The 20,214-nt window shown below is 41.7% G+C and overlaps 1 protein-coding gene and 1 pseudogene across 1 annotated transcript in view; both read left to right on the top strand.

The window, feature by feature from the left end:
* Positions 1-20,214, top strand: part of CATSPERB (cation channel sperm associated auxiliary subunit beta) — an 80,979-nt gene that overhangs the window by 44,361 nt on the left and 16,404 nt on the right. Inside the window, exons 15-18 of the mRNA XM_036325563.1 lie at positions 6,570-6,706; positions 9,336-9,490; positions 14,507-14,694; positions 17,593-17,925. Of these exons, the coding sequence (XP_036181456.1) occupies positions 6,570-6,706; positions 9,336-9,490; positions 14,507-14,694; positions 17,593-17,925 (813 nt within the window). The remainder of the gene's footprint in view (positions 1-6,569; positions 6,707-9,335; positions 9,491-14,506; positions 14,695-17,592; positions 17,926-20,214) is intronic.
* LOC118660982 lies at positions 13,543-13,646 on the top strand (annotated as a pseudogene).

Raw genomic sequence — 20,214 nt, 5'->3', positions numbered from 1 at the left:
GTGGTGAATATGTAATATCATCTTGGTGAAGATTTAGTTTGCATGAGTAATAATGTTGAGCACATTTTCATATGTTCATTGGCCAATTTTGTTTACTTATTTATTTTTTGGTAAATTATGTCTTCATATCCTTTTAAACCAAGTTTTGATTGAATTAACTTTTTCTTATTGACTTCTATGAGTTTTTAATATAGTATGGATATGAGTCCTTTTTTTTTTTAGAAATATATCTTGCAAACATCTTTTCCCAACTACTTGCTTGTCTTTTTTTTACTCTCCTCATTCTATCTTTTAATGAGCAAAATTATTAATTTTTAAAAGTTAAATGTATGAGTATTTTATTTTATGATTAGTGCTTCTTGCTTCTTGTATCCTGTTAAGAAATTTTTGCCTATACCAAAGTTAATATTGTTTTCAATTTCTTATATAGGTCAATAACTTTGTGTGTGTGGTATGAGGTAGGTTTATTTTCCCCATAAAACTCTCAGGTTCTCTACTCTGGCCTTGAGTTGGATATTCAAGGTCATAAACTTTTATTTTTGGAGGCTCTCCAATATATCCATAAAATTTATACCACCCTCACAATCTTTGTAAAAAGCGTGATTGTCACTGTAATCAAGAACACCACCCCCTGCCCCCTAAAGTCTTGTCCTCCACAAGCACCCTAACCCATCTCCTACCAGTCATCATCTGAGTACCTGTGATGCCCTTGCTTGCCAGGGATTGCAAGTGTTACAGTGCCTTTGCATTCCTTAACTGTGTGAGCTACTCAGTCCCAGGATCCCGCCTCGATATTCTATTTTCTAGGGACGTTTCTAATTTTAAAACACATTGTGTCAGTTGTATTCCTGGCTGGAAACATAATTCCACTCAAGTGTTTCACCTGAAGAGCAGTAGACAAAGCTAAAGGAACCAATAATGATAGCAAAATATCCCAACTAGCAATGGAAGGAAGTCATCACAGTCCCTTTGATTAAAGGGGTAATGCAAATCATACATAGTAGATGATAGATAGGTAGATAGATGATAGATAGATAGATAGATAGATAGATAGATAGATAGATAGATAGATAGATAGATAGATGATATATAGATAATAGATAGATGATAAATAGATGATAGATAGATAGATAGATAGATGATAGGTAATAATAGATAGATGATAGATGATAGATAGATAGATAGATAGATAGATAGATAGATAGATGATAGATAGATGATAGGTAATAATAGATAGATGATAGATAGATAGATGATAGATAATAGATTATAAATAGATGATGATGATAGATAGATAGATAGATAGACAAACATCTCTCTCCTTCCCTTGTTCGCATCTCCTGCTAGTGCCTTTCATTGGTCAAACCCACCCAGAAGCCAGCTGGAAACAGAGCACAAGCATTGCGATTCATAGGGGCCAGCCTTCCAGTGCACTGGGCAAGAAAGAGAAAGCCCAAGAATGGGTCTGGGGGAATGGGCAGATAGATAATAAACAGCACATGCTGTGCAATAAAAATCAAAATAGACTAAACAAGATGACTTTGGGAACAGTAAAAATAATTAACAGCTAAGAAAACTAAACTAAATTGGCAATATGAATCCTAAACTCTTATAAATTATAGATATAATCTATAACACATGTCCATGTGCAGAATGAAAAATCAGTTAGTGGAAAGAATCTGAAATGACAAATATAGGTGCTAGAAACTGAAAAACTGCAAGCTGTAGCAATTTCCGGGGATGCACAGAGGTGGTGGCTCATTGAGGAATTCACCCCTTTTGCTTCCTACATGGATAAATGAATAAATACTGAAAATAAGAATAAAGAAAATCCAAATTGATCATGAAACATTACTTTTTAAAAACTAAAAGCAACACCAACAGCGCTGGGAGAACCAAGATGGCGGCATAGGTTAACGCCGGAGTTTGCTGCTTTGAACAACTACTTCAAAAGTGAAACCAAAAAACGGAAGGGACATCACCCAGAACCACAGGAACGCTGGCTGAGTGGAAGTCCTACAACTAGGAGGAAAGAGAAACGCATACGGACACTCAGAGGAGGCGCAGTGCTGAAGTCAAATTCTGAGGTGCCGAGTGTGCGGAGCGGGCTGGCGGCGGAGGGCGCGGTTGGCGTTTTCAATCGGGAGGGAGTCGCAGACCCTGAGCTCCAGATCTGGGCGAGTCTTTAGGGACCCAGACTCAAACGGGAGAAGCGGGACTGTCTGGCTTCGGTCAGAGCGAGTGCAGCTTTCTCTCTGAGCTTTGCAGCGGGTGCTGGGACTCAGAGAGGCAGAGCCCCTGGGGACAGGACTGAGAGCCGCCATAACTGCTCTCTCCGGCCCACCCTGTTGATCCTGTGCAACCCGCCCCGCCCAAGCCCTGCACAGAGGCATTTGCCGGATAGCTCAGGCAAAGGCTAGATTAGCACCTCCCTAGAGGACAGAAGTTCTCTCACTGCTGACACAGCTGATTCTCACAGCCACTTGGCCTGGAGGTCAAACCCTCCCTGGTATTAGCTAAAACAATCAAGGTTTAACTATAAGACTGCGAACAAAGACCACTAGGGGGTGCACCAAGGAAGCAGAACAAAATGCGGAGACAAAGAAACAGGACAAAATTGTCAATGGAAGATATAGAGTTCAGAACCACACTTTTAAGGTCTCTCAAGAACTGTTTAGAAGCCGCCGATAAACTTAATGAGATCTACAAGAAAACTAATAAGACCCTCAATCTTATATTGGGGAACCAACTAGAAATTAAGCATACACGGACTGAAATAACGAATATTATACAGACTCCCGACAGCAGACCAGAGGAGCGCAAGAATCAAGTCAATGATTTGAAATGCGAGGAAGCAAAAAACACCCAACCGGAAAAGCAAAATGAAAAAAGAATCCAAAAATGCGAGGATAGTGTAAGGAGCCTCTGGGACAGCTTCAAGCGTACCAACATCAGAATTATAGGGGTGCCAGAAGATGAGAGAGAGCAAGACATTGAAAACCTATTTGAAGAAATAATGACAGAAAACTTCCCCCACCTGGTGAAAGAAATGGACTTACAGGTCCAAGAAGCGCGGAGAACCCCAAACAAAAGGAATCCAAAGAGGACCACACCAAGACACATCATAATTAAAATGCCAAGAGCAAAAGATAAAGAGAGAATCTTAAAAACAGCAAGAGAAAGAAACTCAGTTACCTACAAGGGAATACCCACACGACTGTCAGCTGATTTCTCAACAGAAACTTTGCAGGCCAGAAGGGAGTGGCAAGAAATATTCAAAGTGATGAATACCAAGAACCTACAACCAAGATTACTTTATCCAGCAAAGCTATCATTCAGAATTGAAGGTCAGATAAAGAGCTTCACAGATAAGGAAAAGCTAAAGGAGTTCATCACCACCAAACCAGGATTATATGAAATGCTGAAAGGTATCCTTTAAGAAGAGGAAGAGGAAGAAAAAGGTAAAGATACAAATTATGAACAACAAATATGCATCTATCAACAAGTAAATCTAAGAATCAAGTGAATAAATAATCTGATGAACAGAATGAACTGTTGATTATAATAGAATCAGGGACATAGAAAGGGAATGGACTGACTATTCCTGGGGGGGAAAGGGGTGTGGGAGATGCAGGAAGAGACTGGACAAAAATCGTGCACCTATGGATGAGGACAGTGGGTGGGGAGTGAGGGCGGAGGGTGGGGCGGGAACTGGGAGGAGGGGAGTTATGGGGGGAAAAAAAAGAGGAACAAATGTAATAATCTGAACAATAAAGATTTAATTTAAAAAAAAAAACTAAAAGCAAAACCAATAATAAAAGCAAAAACACTTCTTAATTATTTGACATAGAAAATGTAAATCAATTTTAAAGCCACCAAAAAACCAAGCCAGCCTTGTATTTTCTGCTGCAACAATGAATGTCACATATTCATCTAAAGAACTTTCAGAGAAAAATAATATTACCTAAGCATTTAGAGCCACCTCAACTAGTTTATTTATATGCAAAGCCAATAGAAGAACGTTATAAACATTATAGTTCATCAAATCTGAGGTTCATTGACTGTAAGATGCACCTTTAAAACAAAAACTGCAAAGTTCTTTCAATTAAATTTTAACACGGAGTTTTAACAGTGATGTCAGGTGATGCATCGATTATTACTATGATATTATTTCCCCTGCCTATAGTTGCATTGCTTGGTGTATAATAAGGCAAAATATTCCTGTCATCTCAGTAGTAAAACATAACGCAATTTCATCTACTTGTGAGTTTCCACCTGTCTGAGGTCCTGTGAAATACTTGGTGGTGGGTCTACAAGAAACTGTGGAATTGTGGTCATTCTTCCAGTCACATCTGGCTTCATTGATAAATATATGCTCTGCTTTGTTTTCCTCTTGGTAATGCACCCGCAATAACTGTTTCAACGTCAAATTACAATGTAATATTTTAAAGCATTTTAAATAGCAATACAATTCAGCATGCATTACACCAGTGATTCGGGGACACTCAAAGTGATGACAGTGTAAACGAAGAGCCCAAAATACATACACGCACGTATAGCCAATTGACCACTATGGCGTGAGTGCCACCTGCTGGACAATGATTGTAAGACACATCCAGGTATCAATTTACCAGTTGTTAAAATGTGAACAAATGGATAGCTTATGTCTATAGATGAAATATGGCATATTGAGCCTTAGCAATTGTAATGGTTAATCTTCTGTGTCCATTGACGATGGCCAAGAGGTTCCCAGATGAAACACTATTTCTGGGTGTGTCTGTGAGGGCGTTTCTGGATGCGATGAGCATTTGGATCGGTGGACTCGGCACCGTAGACTGCCCTCCCCAGTGTGGGTAGGCATCATCCAGTCTTTTGAGGGCCTGAGTAGAACAAGGTGGAGGAAAGAGGAAGTCACCTTTTTGCTTCCTGCCTGTCTGCTTGACTTGGGGCGCTGCCCTTGGACAGGGACTTGCATCAGTGGCCCACTGTTCTCTAGCCATCGGCTCCCCTAGTGCTCGGGCCTGTGGCTCTCTAGCTTGCAGATGGCAGATCGTAGGACTTCTCAGCCTCCATAACTGCATGAACTAGTTCCTCACAATCTCCTCCTTCTTGTATCGTATTGGCTTGTACAGGGCGATGGTGGTGAAAGTGGTGAGAAGTGGTTAGGCTCTCTATACACTGTGAGGCTAAAGTCAATAGCAAATTGCTGATGGATTAGATCTAGGGTGTGAGAGGAACTGAGAACAACACCAAGGTTTTCGGACTGAGCAGCGGGAATACTGCAGTTGCTGTGAATGGAGATGAGGAAGCCTAAGGATGAAGGAGGTTTGCACAAGGATTGGGAGTTCCGTTTGGGATGAGTCCCGTCTGAGATGCCTGACTGACCTGGATCCGGAGCTGTCAGTAGACGGTGCGCTATACATCTGGGGTTCAGGGAAGCAAACGACGTGCGAGTTTTAAATTTGGGGGTCGTCCACATAAAGATGGAGTTTTACATGCTATCACTGGACGAGACTTCCAGAGGCAGTGAGAGACGAGATATAAGATCTAAGTTTAGGGGTCAGCGACAGGAGGGCGGACCCCTCAGGAGAGCCTGGCCCGGCTTGGGACGGTCAGGTGTGTGTGTGTGTGTGTGTGTGTGTGTGTGTGTGTGTGTGTGTAAACCAGCCTTGTTCATCCTGAGACCTCAGCTTTCTGGCTCCATCCTCCATCAGGGGGCCCTCTTCTTCCCTGGACCTGTGTCTGTCTGGCCACGGGAGTGCTGCTCTCCTACCAGAGAACTCCCAGTACCTCTCAACGTGTTGCCTTAAGGCAGTGGTTCTTAACCTCCCTAATGCCGCGACCCTTTAATACAGTTCCTCATGTTGTGGTGACCCCCAACCATAAAATTATTTTCGTTGCTACTTCATAACTGTAATTTTGCTACTGTTATGAATCGTCATGTAAATATCTGATATGCAGGATGTATTTTCATTGTTACAAATTGAACATAATGAAAGCATAGTGATTAATCACAAAAACAATATGTAATTATATATGTGTTTTGCGATGGTCTTAGGCGACCCCTGTGAAAGGGTCATTCGACCCCCAAAGGGGTCGCGACCCACAGGTTGAGAACCACTGCCTTAAGGCATGAGGGGAACACAGGATCCCAAATTTGAAACAATATCTAATATAGTTTATGGCCCAGGGGGTCTTGACTATAATTCCCCTTGCCTGCCTGAGGGTTATTTTCTTGTTACTTTCTATCTATTCAGGAATCTGGCATCCTGGTATTAGGAGGCACCACTGCTAAGGGTGTTCTAGACACCTGTAACATCAGCTCACCTGTCTGTCCTTCACCCACTTCAGCAAACAGGTTCTGTAATGAAATGGAGCCTGGAAAAGACTTCTGAGGGACTTAACAAACACCGACATGTATTTTACTAATTCCCGAGTCCCAGAGCCCTAGCCCCAACCCTTACTTTAAACGAAGGAGTTCTTACGAAGGACACTGTTAAAAGTTCTCTAGTTGTATTAGATCAATATCAAGACACTTCTGTTTTTTTTGTGTGTGTTTTTTCTAACAGGATTACACAGATATAGTAAAATTGGATCTATTGCTGATAAGATTTTCACATTATACTATGACCACATGGGATTCATACATAAACTGACTCCGGGTCGTTTTGAAGCTAATGGAAATTCTCTAAGTATTTTTGGACAGGTCAGTGATATACTGCATTGAAGCAGTTGGCCATGTTTTAAGAATAAACGTCATATTTTATGTACAGGATGGGAAAGTAAATTCTTTGGGACAAACTCCTATCAGTGCACCTTGCTTTATGTAACTAAAGGGAAACACCTCCATATTCCAGAGCAGATCTCCCATGTCCTATTTGGGGTTACATAGATTTAACTCTACCCTGGGTAGCTACACACCAATTTCCTCACGGCAAAACACCACCAGAGAGTCTAAGCCAGGCCCATTGTTGCCCACCCAGGGTCACCGTGGACTCCCTTCCTCCTAAGATTGGCCTTTAAATAGACACAAGCGCTGTTTTTCCTACTGGTTTGCCCTTCTTGGTATTAACGTCACCCTCCTCACCTCTTCTTTTTCTAATGCTAACACAGGAAGGAGTTGTCATCCTTTTCACAGATGATACTACAGGCAGACTTTTCTAATGATTTTGGTGGATAACGTGCCCCTTGTGGAGGTACATATGCCTAAGAACGCACAGACAGGCATGAAAAGGAGCTCTCCTCAACACACGGGCAAAGAAACAGACAGCTTTTCTTTTTTTTTTTTTTTTTGCCTGGGGTGTAATGAAACCTGCCCGAAGAAAGAAAATAAAGGATGGAGAGCATTCCAAGTCACCGGGCCAAGCAGGCAGTGGGAAAGATGGTGTTTTCATCTGCAACAACATGGATGGCCCTAGAGGCTACCGTGCTAAGTGAAATGAGTCCGACAGAGGAAAACAAAGGCCATGCGATTCCACTTATATGTGGAATCCAAGAAAACACTATAAACCCACAAGCAGAACAGAAATAGACGCATAGATACTGAGAACATGTCGGCAGTTGCCCATGGGAGAGGGGCGGGAGCGGGGTGAAAGAGGTGAAGGGATTAAGAGAGGTACAAACTGGTAGTTGCCGAATAGTCACGGGGACATAAAGTTACAGCATAGGGAATACAGGCAATGATGCTGTAGTGACTATGCATAGTGCCAGGCGGGTACTAGATGTATCAGGGTGAGCACTTGGTAAATTATATAAACGTCTGTCTAATCACTATGCTATACACGTGAGACTAACATAATATTGTATGTCAGCTGTGACTGAAAAATAAAAACGTCATTTCAAGTAGGGGGGGGGGGGGGAGAAAAGACAGTGTTTTAGCTTCCCGTCTGAGAGATTGGTAGAGAGTAAGGTGGGAACCTCCTTGTGACAATAAGATGCCGCCACGTGGCTCCCTGTGTGTTTGCCAGTCGGTGGTGTGGGCCCTTCATAAATGCAAATCAAAATGATGTGAACAGGAAGGTAGCACTAACCCCCCAAATAAGCAGTTACCTCCATTTTTTTGCAGCCTTCACAATTTATCAAAAATGCCTTAGTTCTCTTAGGTAAAGGTTTAAATAATAAAAATCAAACGCCAATAGAAGTTGCTATTGTCAGGATGAGCTTAAGGAACTTGCACTCAGTATTATGACCTCCCCCACCCCCCCAAACAAACTACGTCTGCATCCTGTCTGGATAGAAACAAGCACCAGGCTTCACTGGGCCCTGTTGGGTGCCAGGCACTGTTGTGAGCTCTTAATGTTAATAACAACTGTTTATTTTCTGATGAGGAAGTGAGGCACAGCAACACTAAACAATTCATCCCAAACGACATCTACCCCTGGTTAGTGATGGGAGCCAGGCATCTGTCCAGGCCCCTGGTGCCAGGGCCTGTCCTTTCAGTCCTCACGATGCTGCCTTTCGCTGGATTGCACACACTTTCCATGGCATATTCTTGGCATCCCCCGGGGCCAGAATGTCATGCAGAAAAATTCTATAGCCGTTCAGCTTTTTCAGAGTTCAGCCCACATCGACTCCCCTTGCATGTGTTTCCCATTCTCTCCCCTTCTCGGCATGTTCCCCAATTTACAAAACCAGGGAAAGGCATAACAGACAACCAAGTCTGCACCCCCAACCAGGGGGCATCCCACACCCCTCACTGCATGGCAACAAAGGTCAGTTCCAACATCCCCTTGAGGGCTGGTCTCCACCTCCCTTCTCACCTCCTAAGAGTTCCCAAAGCGACAGGATCAAGATCTGAGAGGGGGTGTTAAAAAGGAGACCCTGAAGGTCAGAAATCTGGGCTGAAGGTGCCCGTGTTGACGGCCAGGGAAAAGGCTGGTGAACCAGGGGAAGTGAGAATGGCGTTTGCCCCCAGAGCTGGGGACTCAGCTGGGGACAGAGCTGTGCAGAGTCACTACCCCGGGACTGGGAACAGCAGCTTCCCAGTGAGGAGAGGCACTTCCCAGCTCCTTCCCCAGATGAAACTCCGAATAAGAACCAAGTTTAAAATCTGCACCTCCGGTCCCTCCTCCAGTGTCCACACACCCTTCGGCTCCAGCCTTCTGCAAAGAGCCCTGGGGTCTGAAAGGAAACTTGGCTCCTCAGGATTCCTTTTCCTCCTCAACAGAAAAACCCATCTTCCCGGGCACACGCGGCCATTCAAACATACTGCTCCCGTGGCTTAGGCAAAACAGCCTTGTTTGGCTGTGGACTGGAAACAAATCCGTTACCCACCTTCTGTCATAATTGAAGTATAAAATAGTTCATAAATGCATTATTTTTTTCTCCTACTCCAGGCGGTGGATATGGGCTTTGAGACTGCGCTCGCCCCAGAGTATATCACCATAAATGAAATGATCTTCTATGCATATGTGCCTGCGAATGAACCTCAGGACTCTATACATACCAAGAAGTTCAGCAACATTCACTTGGGAAAAGTGATCAACTCCAAGTAGTTAACTGATTGTGCTTCTCGTTTACTCAGATTGCACTCTGGTTTCTAGGTTCTCAGTTTTGAGATTGCTTTTTTGAGTGATTTATTTCTGGGTCAAATAGAGTGAGTCTCTTTTGGACACCCTCACAAGCCCAAATGTATTTGTAGACTTTACAGCTTTAACACACGTATATGTATCAAAATGTATTGTTTAATTTTACCAAATGTATTATTTAGCTATGTATACCTCCTCCTGTGACTTGCCTTTTTCATACCACATTATGCTTTTTTAAATTTGCATAAGCTTCATAAATTACTCGATATTGATATATGCATCTATAGCATGTCCCAAAATTCACGCAAGAAGTAATTTTGATAGAAAACACAGGTTTATAATTAAAAATTGTAAATTTTTTATTTATTCATAAAGTATACAGTATAGGGTTATGTATGGAATAGCACCTCGGGTAAATGGCCTCCACAGCTTTGCTGGCACATACGCAAAGCCGTGGTCTTCATTGGCCTTCATTGTCCCTGCTCCTGGGCCATAATTGGTACTTGGTAATGCTTATCAAATTGAAGGGATTAAAATCAAAGGGCAACAGATATTAGAATCTGATTCAATAAACCAAGTAAAATTAGACTTTTATTTTTTGTTGTTGTTGTTAATGCTCAGGCAAAATTCAAATCTTGCGTGAATTTTGGGACACCCTATATAATTCACTCTCATGAACATACCACAATTTATTTAACTATTCTCCTATATTGTCTGGTGGTAGTTGTAAACTTTTGCTATTTGTTTTTAAGTTTTTAATCTGTCTAGAATTGATGTGTGTAGTGTGAAGTGGGAATCTGAATCCTCTCTCTTTTTCTCTTTCTCTATATGGATAATCAATTGTCCTAGGGATCCCCACCATGTCACCCATGATAGATCATAGTTTCATATATGCATTGGCCTATTTCTGGCCCCTCTTTTATTTCATTACTGATTTATCTTCCCTATGTCACGCTTCTATTCTCTTAACTCTGTAACTCCTCAATAGCACCCCCTCCTGGTTTCTCTTGGCCTCTGTTCTTGCATTTACATGTGAGGTTCAGCATGGCAGGTTCATTAACCCTTTGAGTGCCAACCAATATCCTAGGAAGTATGCTAAAATTGCCAAGGCATTTTTGCTGATTTTACAGCAGTTTAGGGAAAAAAAAATTATGAATCGCAAGTAGCTGTAAAAAATTAGGCAGATAAATGCCACTGGTCAATTTTAGAACTACGAACATCCGGCATCATAAGTATCAATCTGCACTTAGGTGCCATCGGTCAATAAAGAGTGAACTACTAGCATCTACCAGTGACACTGCAGGAGGAGCGCGATCGCGCTGCCCGGCACTCTAGGGGTTAAGAAAAAACAACAACCCACAACTGTGAATAGAAATGACCTCTTGCAGCCATCGTCTGCCTTCCATCTGCAGTTAGATCCTGGGTGGACATTTCTTGCTCTTCTAGCAGTGAGGCCGCTCTACTTCGTTCTCTTAGAATCGCAGGCCTGAGGCAGCGTCCCGACCGTCCTGCAGGATCAGAAGAGAGTTATTCGTCTGTCCTTCCCTCCTCTGCAATGTTTCTTGGCCTCTGCCCCGTGGGTGGGTGAGTGGCTTTGCTTCCTCTCTCGGTAGCTTTTGCTTCCTGGAGAAGGCGAGGGAAGGAGGAGGGCCGGGCTTCAGCACCAGCACCCTCCAGACACGTTATCCCAACCATTGATCACCTCTTTTGAGGCCTGGGTGCAAGAGTGTCTAATGCCCAACCCCCTGCGGCTTAAGGCTTTTGCTTTCTGCGAAAGAAGGTTCAGGGAAGTGGGGGATGCTGCCTGCTTCCTCCTCATCCTCTGATTCCCGGTGCTGCCTGCACCACCAGCAACGGTCACTCTGGTCCTCAGCTGGCACTGACCCTTCCCATGAGCCTCAGGGAAGCCCAGGGGAAGGAGCTTTCGAGTACAGACCCCCCCTTATAAAAGTGCCACTCCCCCCCCCACTACAGTTGGCATTCACTATCCTATATAATCCTATATAATAAAGAGCTAATATGCTAATTAAACCGAACAGCAGAACGACCGTCCAGATGACCTTCCAGATGAAGCCGGTGCTGTGAGGGCCGGCCCAGGCTGCCAGGGGCTGCCAGGGGCTGCGAGGGCCAAGCCCCTTGCACGAATTTCGTGCATTGGGCCTCTAGTTATTTTATATTAGTTTCAGGTGTACAGAGTCATGGTTAGATATTTATATAATTTACAAAGTAATTCCCCCCATACATCTAGTACCCACCTGGCACCATCCATGGTCATTAATGATATTATTGGCTCTATTACCCTATGCTGTACTTTGCATCCCTGGAACTACCAATTTGTACTTCTCAATCCCTTCGCCTTCTCCACCCAGCCCCCCAGCCTTCTCCCTGCGGCAACCATCCGTCTGTTCTCTGTACCTACAAGTCTGTTTCTGTTTTGTTTGTCCCTTTATATTGCTCTTTAGGCTCCACGTGTAAGTGAAGTCATGTGGTGTTTGTTCCTCTGACTTATGTCACTTGAAGGTGCCTCAGCATTTCCGGACTCCTGTGCCAGCCTTTGGCAGTTTTTACGATTTTAGCTAATCCTTACCTCTTGCCTTGTGGCCAGCATTGTGTTCCTGCCTCCCGCGCTTTTACAGAGGGAAGACTGTGCCAGTGTTCAGACTTTCCTTGGAGTGGCTCATTCCCCTGGATTTCAAGCTAGTTGGTTATCTTGGGACCTTGGTTCAATGACGGGCTTACGTGTTGACTTTGTGCTTTCTCTCTTTCTTCTTGTCCGGTGTGCATCTTTCTGCATTTAAAACAAAAGTACAAGTCTTGTAATTGACTTTGTATATTAAAAATTTTCAGCCGAAACCGGTTTGGCTCGGTGGATAGAGCGTCGGCCTGCGGACTGAAGGGTCCCGGGTTCGATTCCGGTCAAGGGCATGTACCTGGGTTGCAGGCATATCCCCAGTGAGAGATGTGCAGGAGGCGGCTGATCGATGTTTCTCTCTCATCGATGTTTCTGACTCTCTATCTCTCTCCCTTCCTCTCTGTAAAAAATCAATAAAATATATTTTAAAAAAAAATTATATAAAAAAAAAATTTTTTTTTCAGCCCGAACCGGTATGGCTCAGTGGATAGAGCGTCGACCTGTGGACTGAAGGGTCCCAGGTTCAATTCCAGTCAGGGGCATGTACCTTGGTTGCGGGCACATCCCCAGTAGAGAGTGTGCAGGAGGCAGCTGATCGATGTTTCTCTCTCATCGATGTTTCTAACTCTCTATCCCTCTTCCCTCCTCTCTGTTAAAAATCAATAAAATATATTTTTTAAATTTTTTTTCAAATTTGCTAAATTATTTTAATAATTCCAGAACTGTTACTATATACTCCTTTGGGTTTTCTGAGTAGAAATTTTTCTAAGTAGATAATTGTATCACCTGCAAAGAGCTTGTTTTGTTTCTTAACACTTCCTAGGGTATTGTCCCTTTGTCCTATTGCAGTGTCTAGGACCGTATTAAATAGAAAGGAAGCAAGTGGGTGTCTTAGTCCATTCAGCTCCACCCTCATGACCCAAATCACATTCCAGAAGCCTCACTTTCTAGCACCATCACCTTGGCATTAGATTTCAACCATCTTTATTAAGATGCTAGATAAGCTGCAAGTTCTAACCACCCCTTTGAGTTAGTCATCGCGGAGTTTCTCCTGTGTGTAAGCATGACACACATGTGTCTTTTGTCGGTTGGATTTACAAGGCCCCAGCCACAGAACCTAGGAGGGTGGAGGGGAGAAAGGCTTCTTTTTTCCTCTCCTACAGTTTACTTAGGTTCACAGCCTTTTTGTCAGATAGGTCTCTTGCAAATATGTTCTCGCCGTCTGCGGCTTGTCTTCTAATTCTCTTGACAGTGTGGTTCACAGAGAAGTTTTTAATTTTAATAAAGTACAGCTTATCAATTATTTTCTTTCATGGATTGTACCTTTGGCATTGTATGTTAGAGGTCACTGCCATACCCAAGGTTATCTAGATGTTCTCCCTAATCGCTTCTCGGCCTTTTGGCTAAGATCAAGTGTAGATGTTCTCCCTAGGTTACCTTCTAGGATTTAATAAGTTTGAATTTTATATTTAAGTATATGACCCATTTTAAGGTAATTTTTGTAAAGGATGTAAAGTCTGTATCTAGATTTTTTTTTTGCATGTGGATGTCCTAGGTTAATATTTTAAAATAGATTGTTTTTCTTGATTAAAAAGTGCATGCCCATTGTAGAAATTTCTTAAACATGGATAAACATAAAGAAGAAAATGGGAATAATAACTGTTAACACTTTGCTGAATTCCTGGTTAGTTCTTTCAAGATGCATTTTAACAATCTGCACCCTGCTTCTTTCCTTTAGACATTGTAATGTAATCACCTCCCATATATAATTAAAAACTCCGTAAATACCATTGTAATAGTAGCATTTTGTCTAAGTAGATCATGTAGTAACATCTACTTAATTTTCCTGTTATTGGTAATTCTTATTTCTAACTGTTATCATAATTCTATGATGGATGTCTTCATGTGGACAGATTCCGCTCTCGCATTACCCGCCTGCCGTGTTATTTCCTTAGGATGGAGTCTCTCCAGTAGATTTATGGCATCAGAGGGAAACAATTAATGCAATAGCTTTAAGTGATATCAAGTTATCAAATTGCTTTCTGGGAAGTTTGCACCAATTTATAATACCATCACTAGTGGATGCATGCCTTTCTCCACTCAATTCTTACCACTCCTGAGCCTGTCATTTAAAAGATCTTTGCCAGTTTGATAGGTGAAAAATTGTGTCCCACTGCTGTAATTGGCATTTTGTTAATTAACTAATGAGATTGAAGAAGTACTAATCAAATGTTTATGTGGTAGCCATACGTGTGTCACATTTTGTTTGTAAATTATGTATTCATAAACTTGCTCATTCAAGCCACAGTTTTATCCACATTCCTTAAATGTGTGTTGGTTTGTTTAGGAAAACTGGAAATGCTTACATAAGAAAGCTATTGCAACACAACACTCCTGAAGGATTTTTGTCTGCAGTTATTGCAGAAATAATCGAACCTTTTGACTTAGAAGACGTGAAGGAGAGCTCTTGTTTGTCTAGTTCCCTTTCCATTAATCAAGATGGAAAATTCTACAAACTCACTCTTGACCTACAAAGTAAGTGTGATAACATAATGTAGCTCTTATGGCTAATAAAAATGAAAAATTATCTTTTGAAAAGGTCATTCATGTTCATTTATGGAACAATAGATTTCAAAATTTAGTCCAATTGGCAATCTACAGAAGTATACATCTATGTAGGTTTCTGGAAGAATTTTATATTTACTATGTACTAAAACCTAGCTATAACTTCATTGATATTTACATCAACGGTGGAATTTTTCATTTATTCCTGATGTTATTTTTTTTATTAAATAGTATTCAGGAGGGACAAAAGAAAATAGGAAGTCCATGCAGATTTTGCCTGCCATAATAAAAAAATTTTTAACCAGTATTATGTAGGATATTTCTATTTCAAAGGATTATATGATAGATACATAGCAAAACAATATAATTTTTGTAAGAATTTGGGTTTTACTCTGAGTAAGTAGGAAGTCATTGGAGGAGCTTTGAGCAAAAAGTAACATGACTGGACTTATGTTTTAATAAAATCCACTTTGGCTTTTGTGTTGAGAATAGACTGGGCAGGTGATGGAGAAAGGGCAAGAAAGAAAGCAGAGAAATCAGGAGGCAATTACAATAATCAGGTGCGGGATCATATTAAATTTAACATGCCTGTTGCTCATCCAAGTGGAGATAAGGTGGCTATTTAGAAAGACAAGTCTGGCACTCAGTTATAACATCTGAACTGGAGAGATAAATTTGAGCAGTCAGCATACGCATGATAGTTAATGCTATGAGACCAGATGAGAAAATGATTGTAGGTATAGAAAGGAAAAGGTCTGAGGTCCAACCCCTGGAATTCCAACAATTAGTCGTCCAGGAGATGCAGAAGAATTAGAAAGGAGATCGGAAGATATGCTCAGAGGAGAACTGAGTGAAGATGTTTAGGTGCTACCAATAAGTCAGGTAAGATGATGAAAGAAAACTGGCCAGTGGATTTATATGAAAGTCATTGGTAACTTTGACAATGGCTGTGGTTGGGTGGAGTAGTAGAGACCAAAATCTAATTGGATTAAAGTTAAAAACTTGTGAGAGGAGAGAAATTGAAGACCCATGAATAAAGGCAACTCGGGGAATTTCCCTATAAAGGGAAGGAGAGACCTTACATGGCAGCCTGGCGGGGGGAAGGAAGGGGGGCTGGAGGAAAGGATTTGTTGGTGTGTCTGATATGGGAGAAATTAGGCAGTGATGGCGAACCTATGACACGCGTGTCAGAGGTGACACGCGAACTCATTTTTTTGGTTGATTTTTCTTTGTTAAATGGCATTTAAATATATAAAATAAATATCAAAAATATAAGTCTTTGTTTTACGATGGTTGCAAATGTCAAAAAATGTCTATATGTGACACGGCACCAGAGTTAAGTTAGGGTTTTTCAAAATGCTGACACGCCGAGCTCAACAGGTTCTCCATCACTGAATCAGAGCATGTGTGCATAGTCAAGGCAATGATGAGATTCTTTTCCGACTACTTCTAGTTATTATTTCAGAATAAGGCAAGTGTTGTTGATATGATTCATGACCTATTCAAAACCCTTGATAATGAAAGAAAAAAAAGAGAAACATCTGGTAATGATGCCCTCCCTCTCCTTGAAATAGCCTTCTTTTGGCTTTTCTCCGGTCATTTCTTCTGTCTGCTTTGTGGAACCTTTCCATTCCCTACATGATGGTGTTGCTTACGTTCCCGCCCTAGAGCTTCTTTTCTTCTAAATCTTCATGCTCTCCTTAAACAATCGATTATTCATCCGTTCAACAAATATTTATTGAGCACCTTCCGTGTAGGAGGCAGGCCTTTAGGTACTGGGGGAACACTGATTACATTATCCTTCTCTTATAGAATCACGGTCAAGATTCAAGGTTAAAGCTCTTGGCAGTTTTACAGTAAAGAAATCAGCTTTCTTATAATTACTTAGCCCTACATGTTTCCCCCCCCCCCCCCCGCTGATAATTTTAGAGAATCCATTTCACCCTTCACACTGTCTCATTTCAGAAGGTAGAGACTTTACCAGCCTGAGTGTCACTGAGAACAAAAGAAACAAAATCAAACCCCTAGCCAATCTGCTGTGGACATACAGCTTGAGATAGAATATATCGTCACTTTTTGAAGCTAAAAACAAACAAAAAATAAAAAGAATCCATTATAGTCAAGTGTAAAGTACAGGTTTGTGCTTGACATATTCGTGACACACTTTCTATAAAATAATTTGATTTATAACCTGAAATCTGGCCAATGTGTTTTATGGTTAAGACCATAGTTTAGCCCTAACTGGTTTGGCTCAGTGGATAGAGCTTTGGCCTGTGGACTGAAAGGTCCCAGGTTTGATACCGGCCAAGGGCATGTACCTTGGTTGCAGGCACATCCCCAGTAGGAGGTGTGCAGGAGGCAGCTGATTGATGTTTCTCTCTCATCGATGTTTCTGACTCTCTATCCCTCTCCCTTCCTCTCTGTAAAAAATCAATAAAATATATATATATATTTTTTTAAAAGACCGTAGTTTTAAAGCTTGCCCTGGCCAGTTTTGCTCAGTGATTAGAGCGTCAGCCCCCGGCCTGAAGGGTTGCAGTTTCCATCCCAGCCAAGGGCACGTACCTCGGTTGCAGGCTCGATCCCTGTCCAGTAGAGGTGCATGCAGGAGGTAATCAGTTGCTGTGTCTCTCTCACATTGATGTTTCTCTCTCTGTCTCTCCCCCTCCTTTCCACTCTCTAAAAACCAAGGGGAAAAAATATCCTCAGGTGAGAATTAACAAAACACACACACACACACACACACACACACACACACACACACACACTAAGAACTCAAATAGTGTGTTCGTCAGTTACATCTGCCAGAATGCTTGAGGAACAGTAGCTGTTTTATTTCATAGCAAATCATTTCTGTTCCAGCTCCAGGTGTTGTTTCTTCATTTCAAGATTCGGATATAGAGAAGACAGTGGTGATTCCTGGCTACAGCAGCTTCCTGATCACAAGCATTGTAGATGGCAATAATGCGTTAGCGATGGCCACCATGCCTGAAAGAGTTCCCAACAACATGACTTTTGTAAAAGACTCCTGGTTCTTATATGACTTTGGAAAAAGGAATGGACGGCAATGGAAAATATACACAAAACCGTGTAATTATTTGTTTCAGCAAAGTGATAATACACTATCCCTCAGTGTCCTGAGATACATTGATCTGGGGAAATCTCAGACCTTAGAAATTAAGGTCATACCTCATGGTAAAGGTAAGTTTGTTTTTATTGGGAAACATCAAAAGAAGATGTTTTTGTTTACCCTGAATGTGAAATATACGCTAATATTTTTCTTCTTTTTTAAAACATGTTTTATTGATTTCAGAGATGAAGAAGAGAGGGGGAGAGAGAGAGAGAGAGAGAGAGAGAGAGAGAGAGAGAGAGAGAGAGAGAAGAGAGAGAAACATCAATGATGATAGAGAATCATTGATCAGCTGCCTCCTCACTGGGGACCCAGCCTGCAACCTGGACATGTGCCCTGATGGGGAATTGAATCATGATTTCCTAGTTCATAGGTCAATGCTCACCCACCAAACCATGCCAGCCGGCTGGGATATTTTTCTTTATCTTTGGTTTCCAGATGGCTGGCATTCTACTTATAACAGTATTAGCTTCTAATTATTGAGCATTCACTATGGGTGAGGCTCTGTATTAAATGATTTTTATATATTTTTTTAATTTAATGTTTATAACAACTCTAAAAGGCTAGAGCCAGGGGGGTGGGCAAACTTTTTGACTCGAGGGCCACAATGGGTTCTTAAACTGGACCGGAGGGCCGGAACAAAAGCATGGATGGAGTGTTTGTGTGAACTAATATAAATTCAAAGTAAACATCATTACATAAAAGGGTACGGTCTTTTTTTTTTTTGTTTTTTTGTTTTATTCATTTCAAATGGGCCTGATCCGGCCCGAGGGCCGTAGTTTGCCCACGGCTGGGCTAGACTGTAACCCTCATTTTACAAATGAGGAAATGAGGGTCCGTTAGCAGGCCAAGATTACATGGGACTTTAGATTTTTTTGCTTACCTCTGAAAATTAAACCTTTTAATTACCTTGGATTTTTATAATTATTTCAAGTATTTATTTAAAGCCAAATAATGGTTTCTAAATAAAATTTTAAACCTTTCCCTATTTTTTTCAGTCATTTATTTATTTAAAAAATAATAACAATTCCTAACTGGTTTGGCTCAGTGAATAGAGCATCGGCCCTTGGACTGAAGGGTCTGGGTGTGATTCCAGCCAAGGGCATGGACCTTGATTGCAGGCTCGATCCCTTGTGTAGGGGGCAACCAAGTGATGTGTCTTTCTCACATCGATGTTTCTCTTTCTCTCCCCCTCTCTTCCACTCTCTCTAAAAATTAATTCTAAAAAATAAGGAAATGTTAATGATGATGGAGAAACGGCATACTGGGGGGAAAAATAAAACAAAAAAATTAAGTATTAACGGAGCCAGAAAGAGAGGCAGGACAGGGGGAAGGAAGGGAAGGGAAGGGAAGGGAAGGGAAGGGAAGGGAAGGGAAGGGAAGGGAAGGGAAGGGAAGGGAAGGGAAGGGAAGGGAAGGGGGAGAGAAGGGAAGGGAAGGGAAGGGAAGGGAAGGGAAGGGAAGGGAAGGGAAGGGAAGGGAAGGGAAGGGAAGGGAAGGGGAGAGAAGAAAAGCGTGTCACCAGAAATGAAGAGGAAACCCAAAGCCAAAAAGGGAGCTCATGTGTGGCTTCCCGCAGGGTTTGAGGCTCGGGCATAGGCTATGTAGGCAGAGGGATGATTTTAATTCCCAAACCCTGGCAGAAGATGTGGCTGCCTCCTACTTCGTGTTAGGACATTGGAACTGAGACTGTTAAGCCATAAAGAGGGGATTAGGAAAACTGTACGTATCGCCACCCAAAGAGGAGCTGGGGAGCTGATCGTTTCCATGGGACTCGGAGTGGAGAAAAAGAATCTTCGGTAAAAGACCCAAACCCCAAAGCTGAGCAACACCAGAGAGTACCCACCAGGTGCAGGAACCTGAAGCTGAGAAATGATTATAACCCCAGAGAACCAGCACGAGCTAGGATAAAACCCTTCTTAGGATATTTTCATAAGCCAGGTAATGTGGACTTCCATGGAAAAAAATTAATCTTCACTGAACATGAATGGAGGAAAAGAATGGTAAAGCTATGCAAGAAAATGATCCAGCAGAAGAGAAGACCAATAGGCACAGGAAGTAGAAAATTTTAATCTCCAAGAACTTGTCATAATAGAAAAATTCGAAAGACATTAAAAAATCAGCATACATAAAACTTTTAAAGAGGTAAATGGAGATGTATGAACCATAATGACAGGAAAAAAAAAAAACACTTTTCATAGAGGCTTATATGAAAAACAGAACCAAATACAATTTATGTGAATGAAGGCTATAGATGTTGTTTTTTTTTTTTTGGGGGGGGGGCCTTTATTGTGTTGATGTATATTCCTTATATACCTAATTTGTTGAGATTTTTTTTTATCATGAATGAATGTTGAATT

Source organism: Myotis myotis, unplaced genomic scaffold (assembly GCF_014108235.1).
Source record: "Myotis myotis isolate mMyoMyo1 unplaced genomic scaffold, mMyoMyo1.p scaffold_m19_p_1, whole genome shotgun sequence".
NCBI lineage: Eukaryota > Metazoa > Chordata > Mammalia > Chiroptera > Vespertilionidae > Myotis > Myotis myotis.
This window is presented reverse-complemented; position numbering and strand designations above follow the sequence as displayed.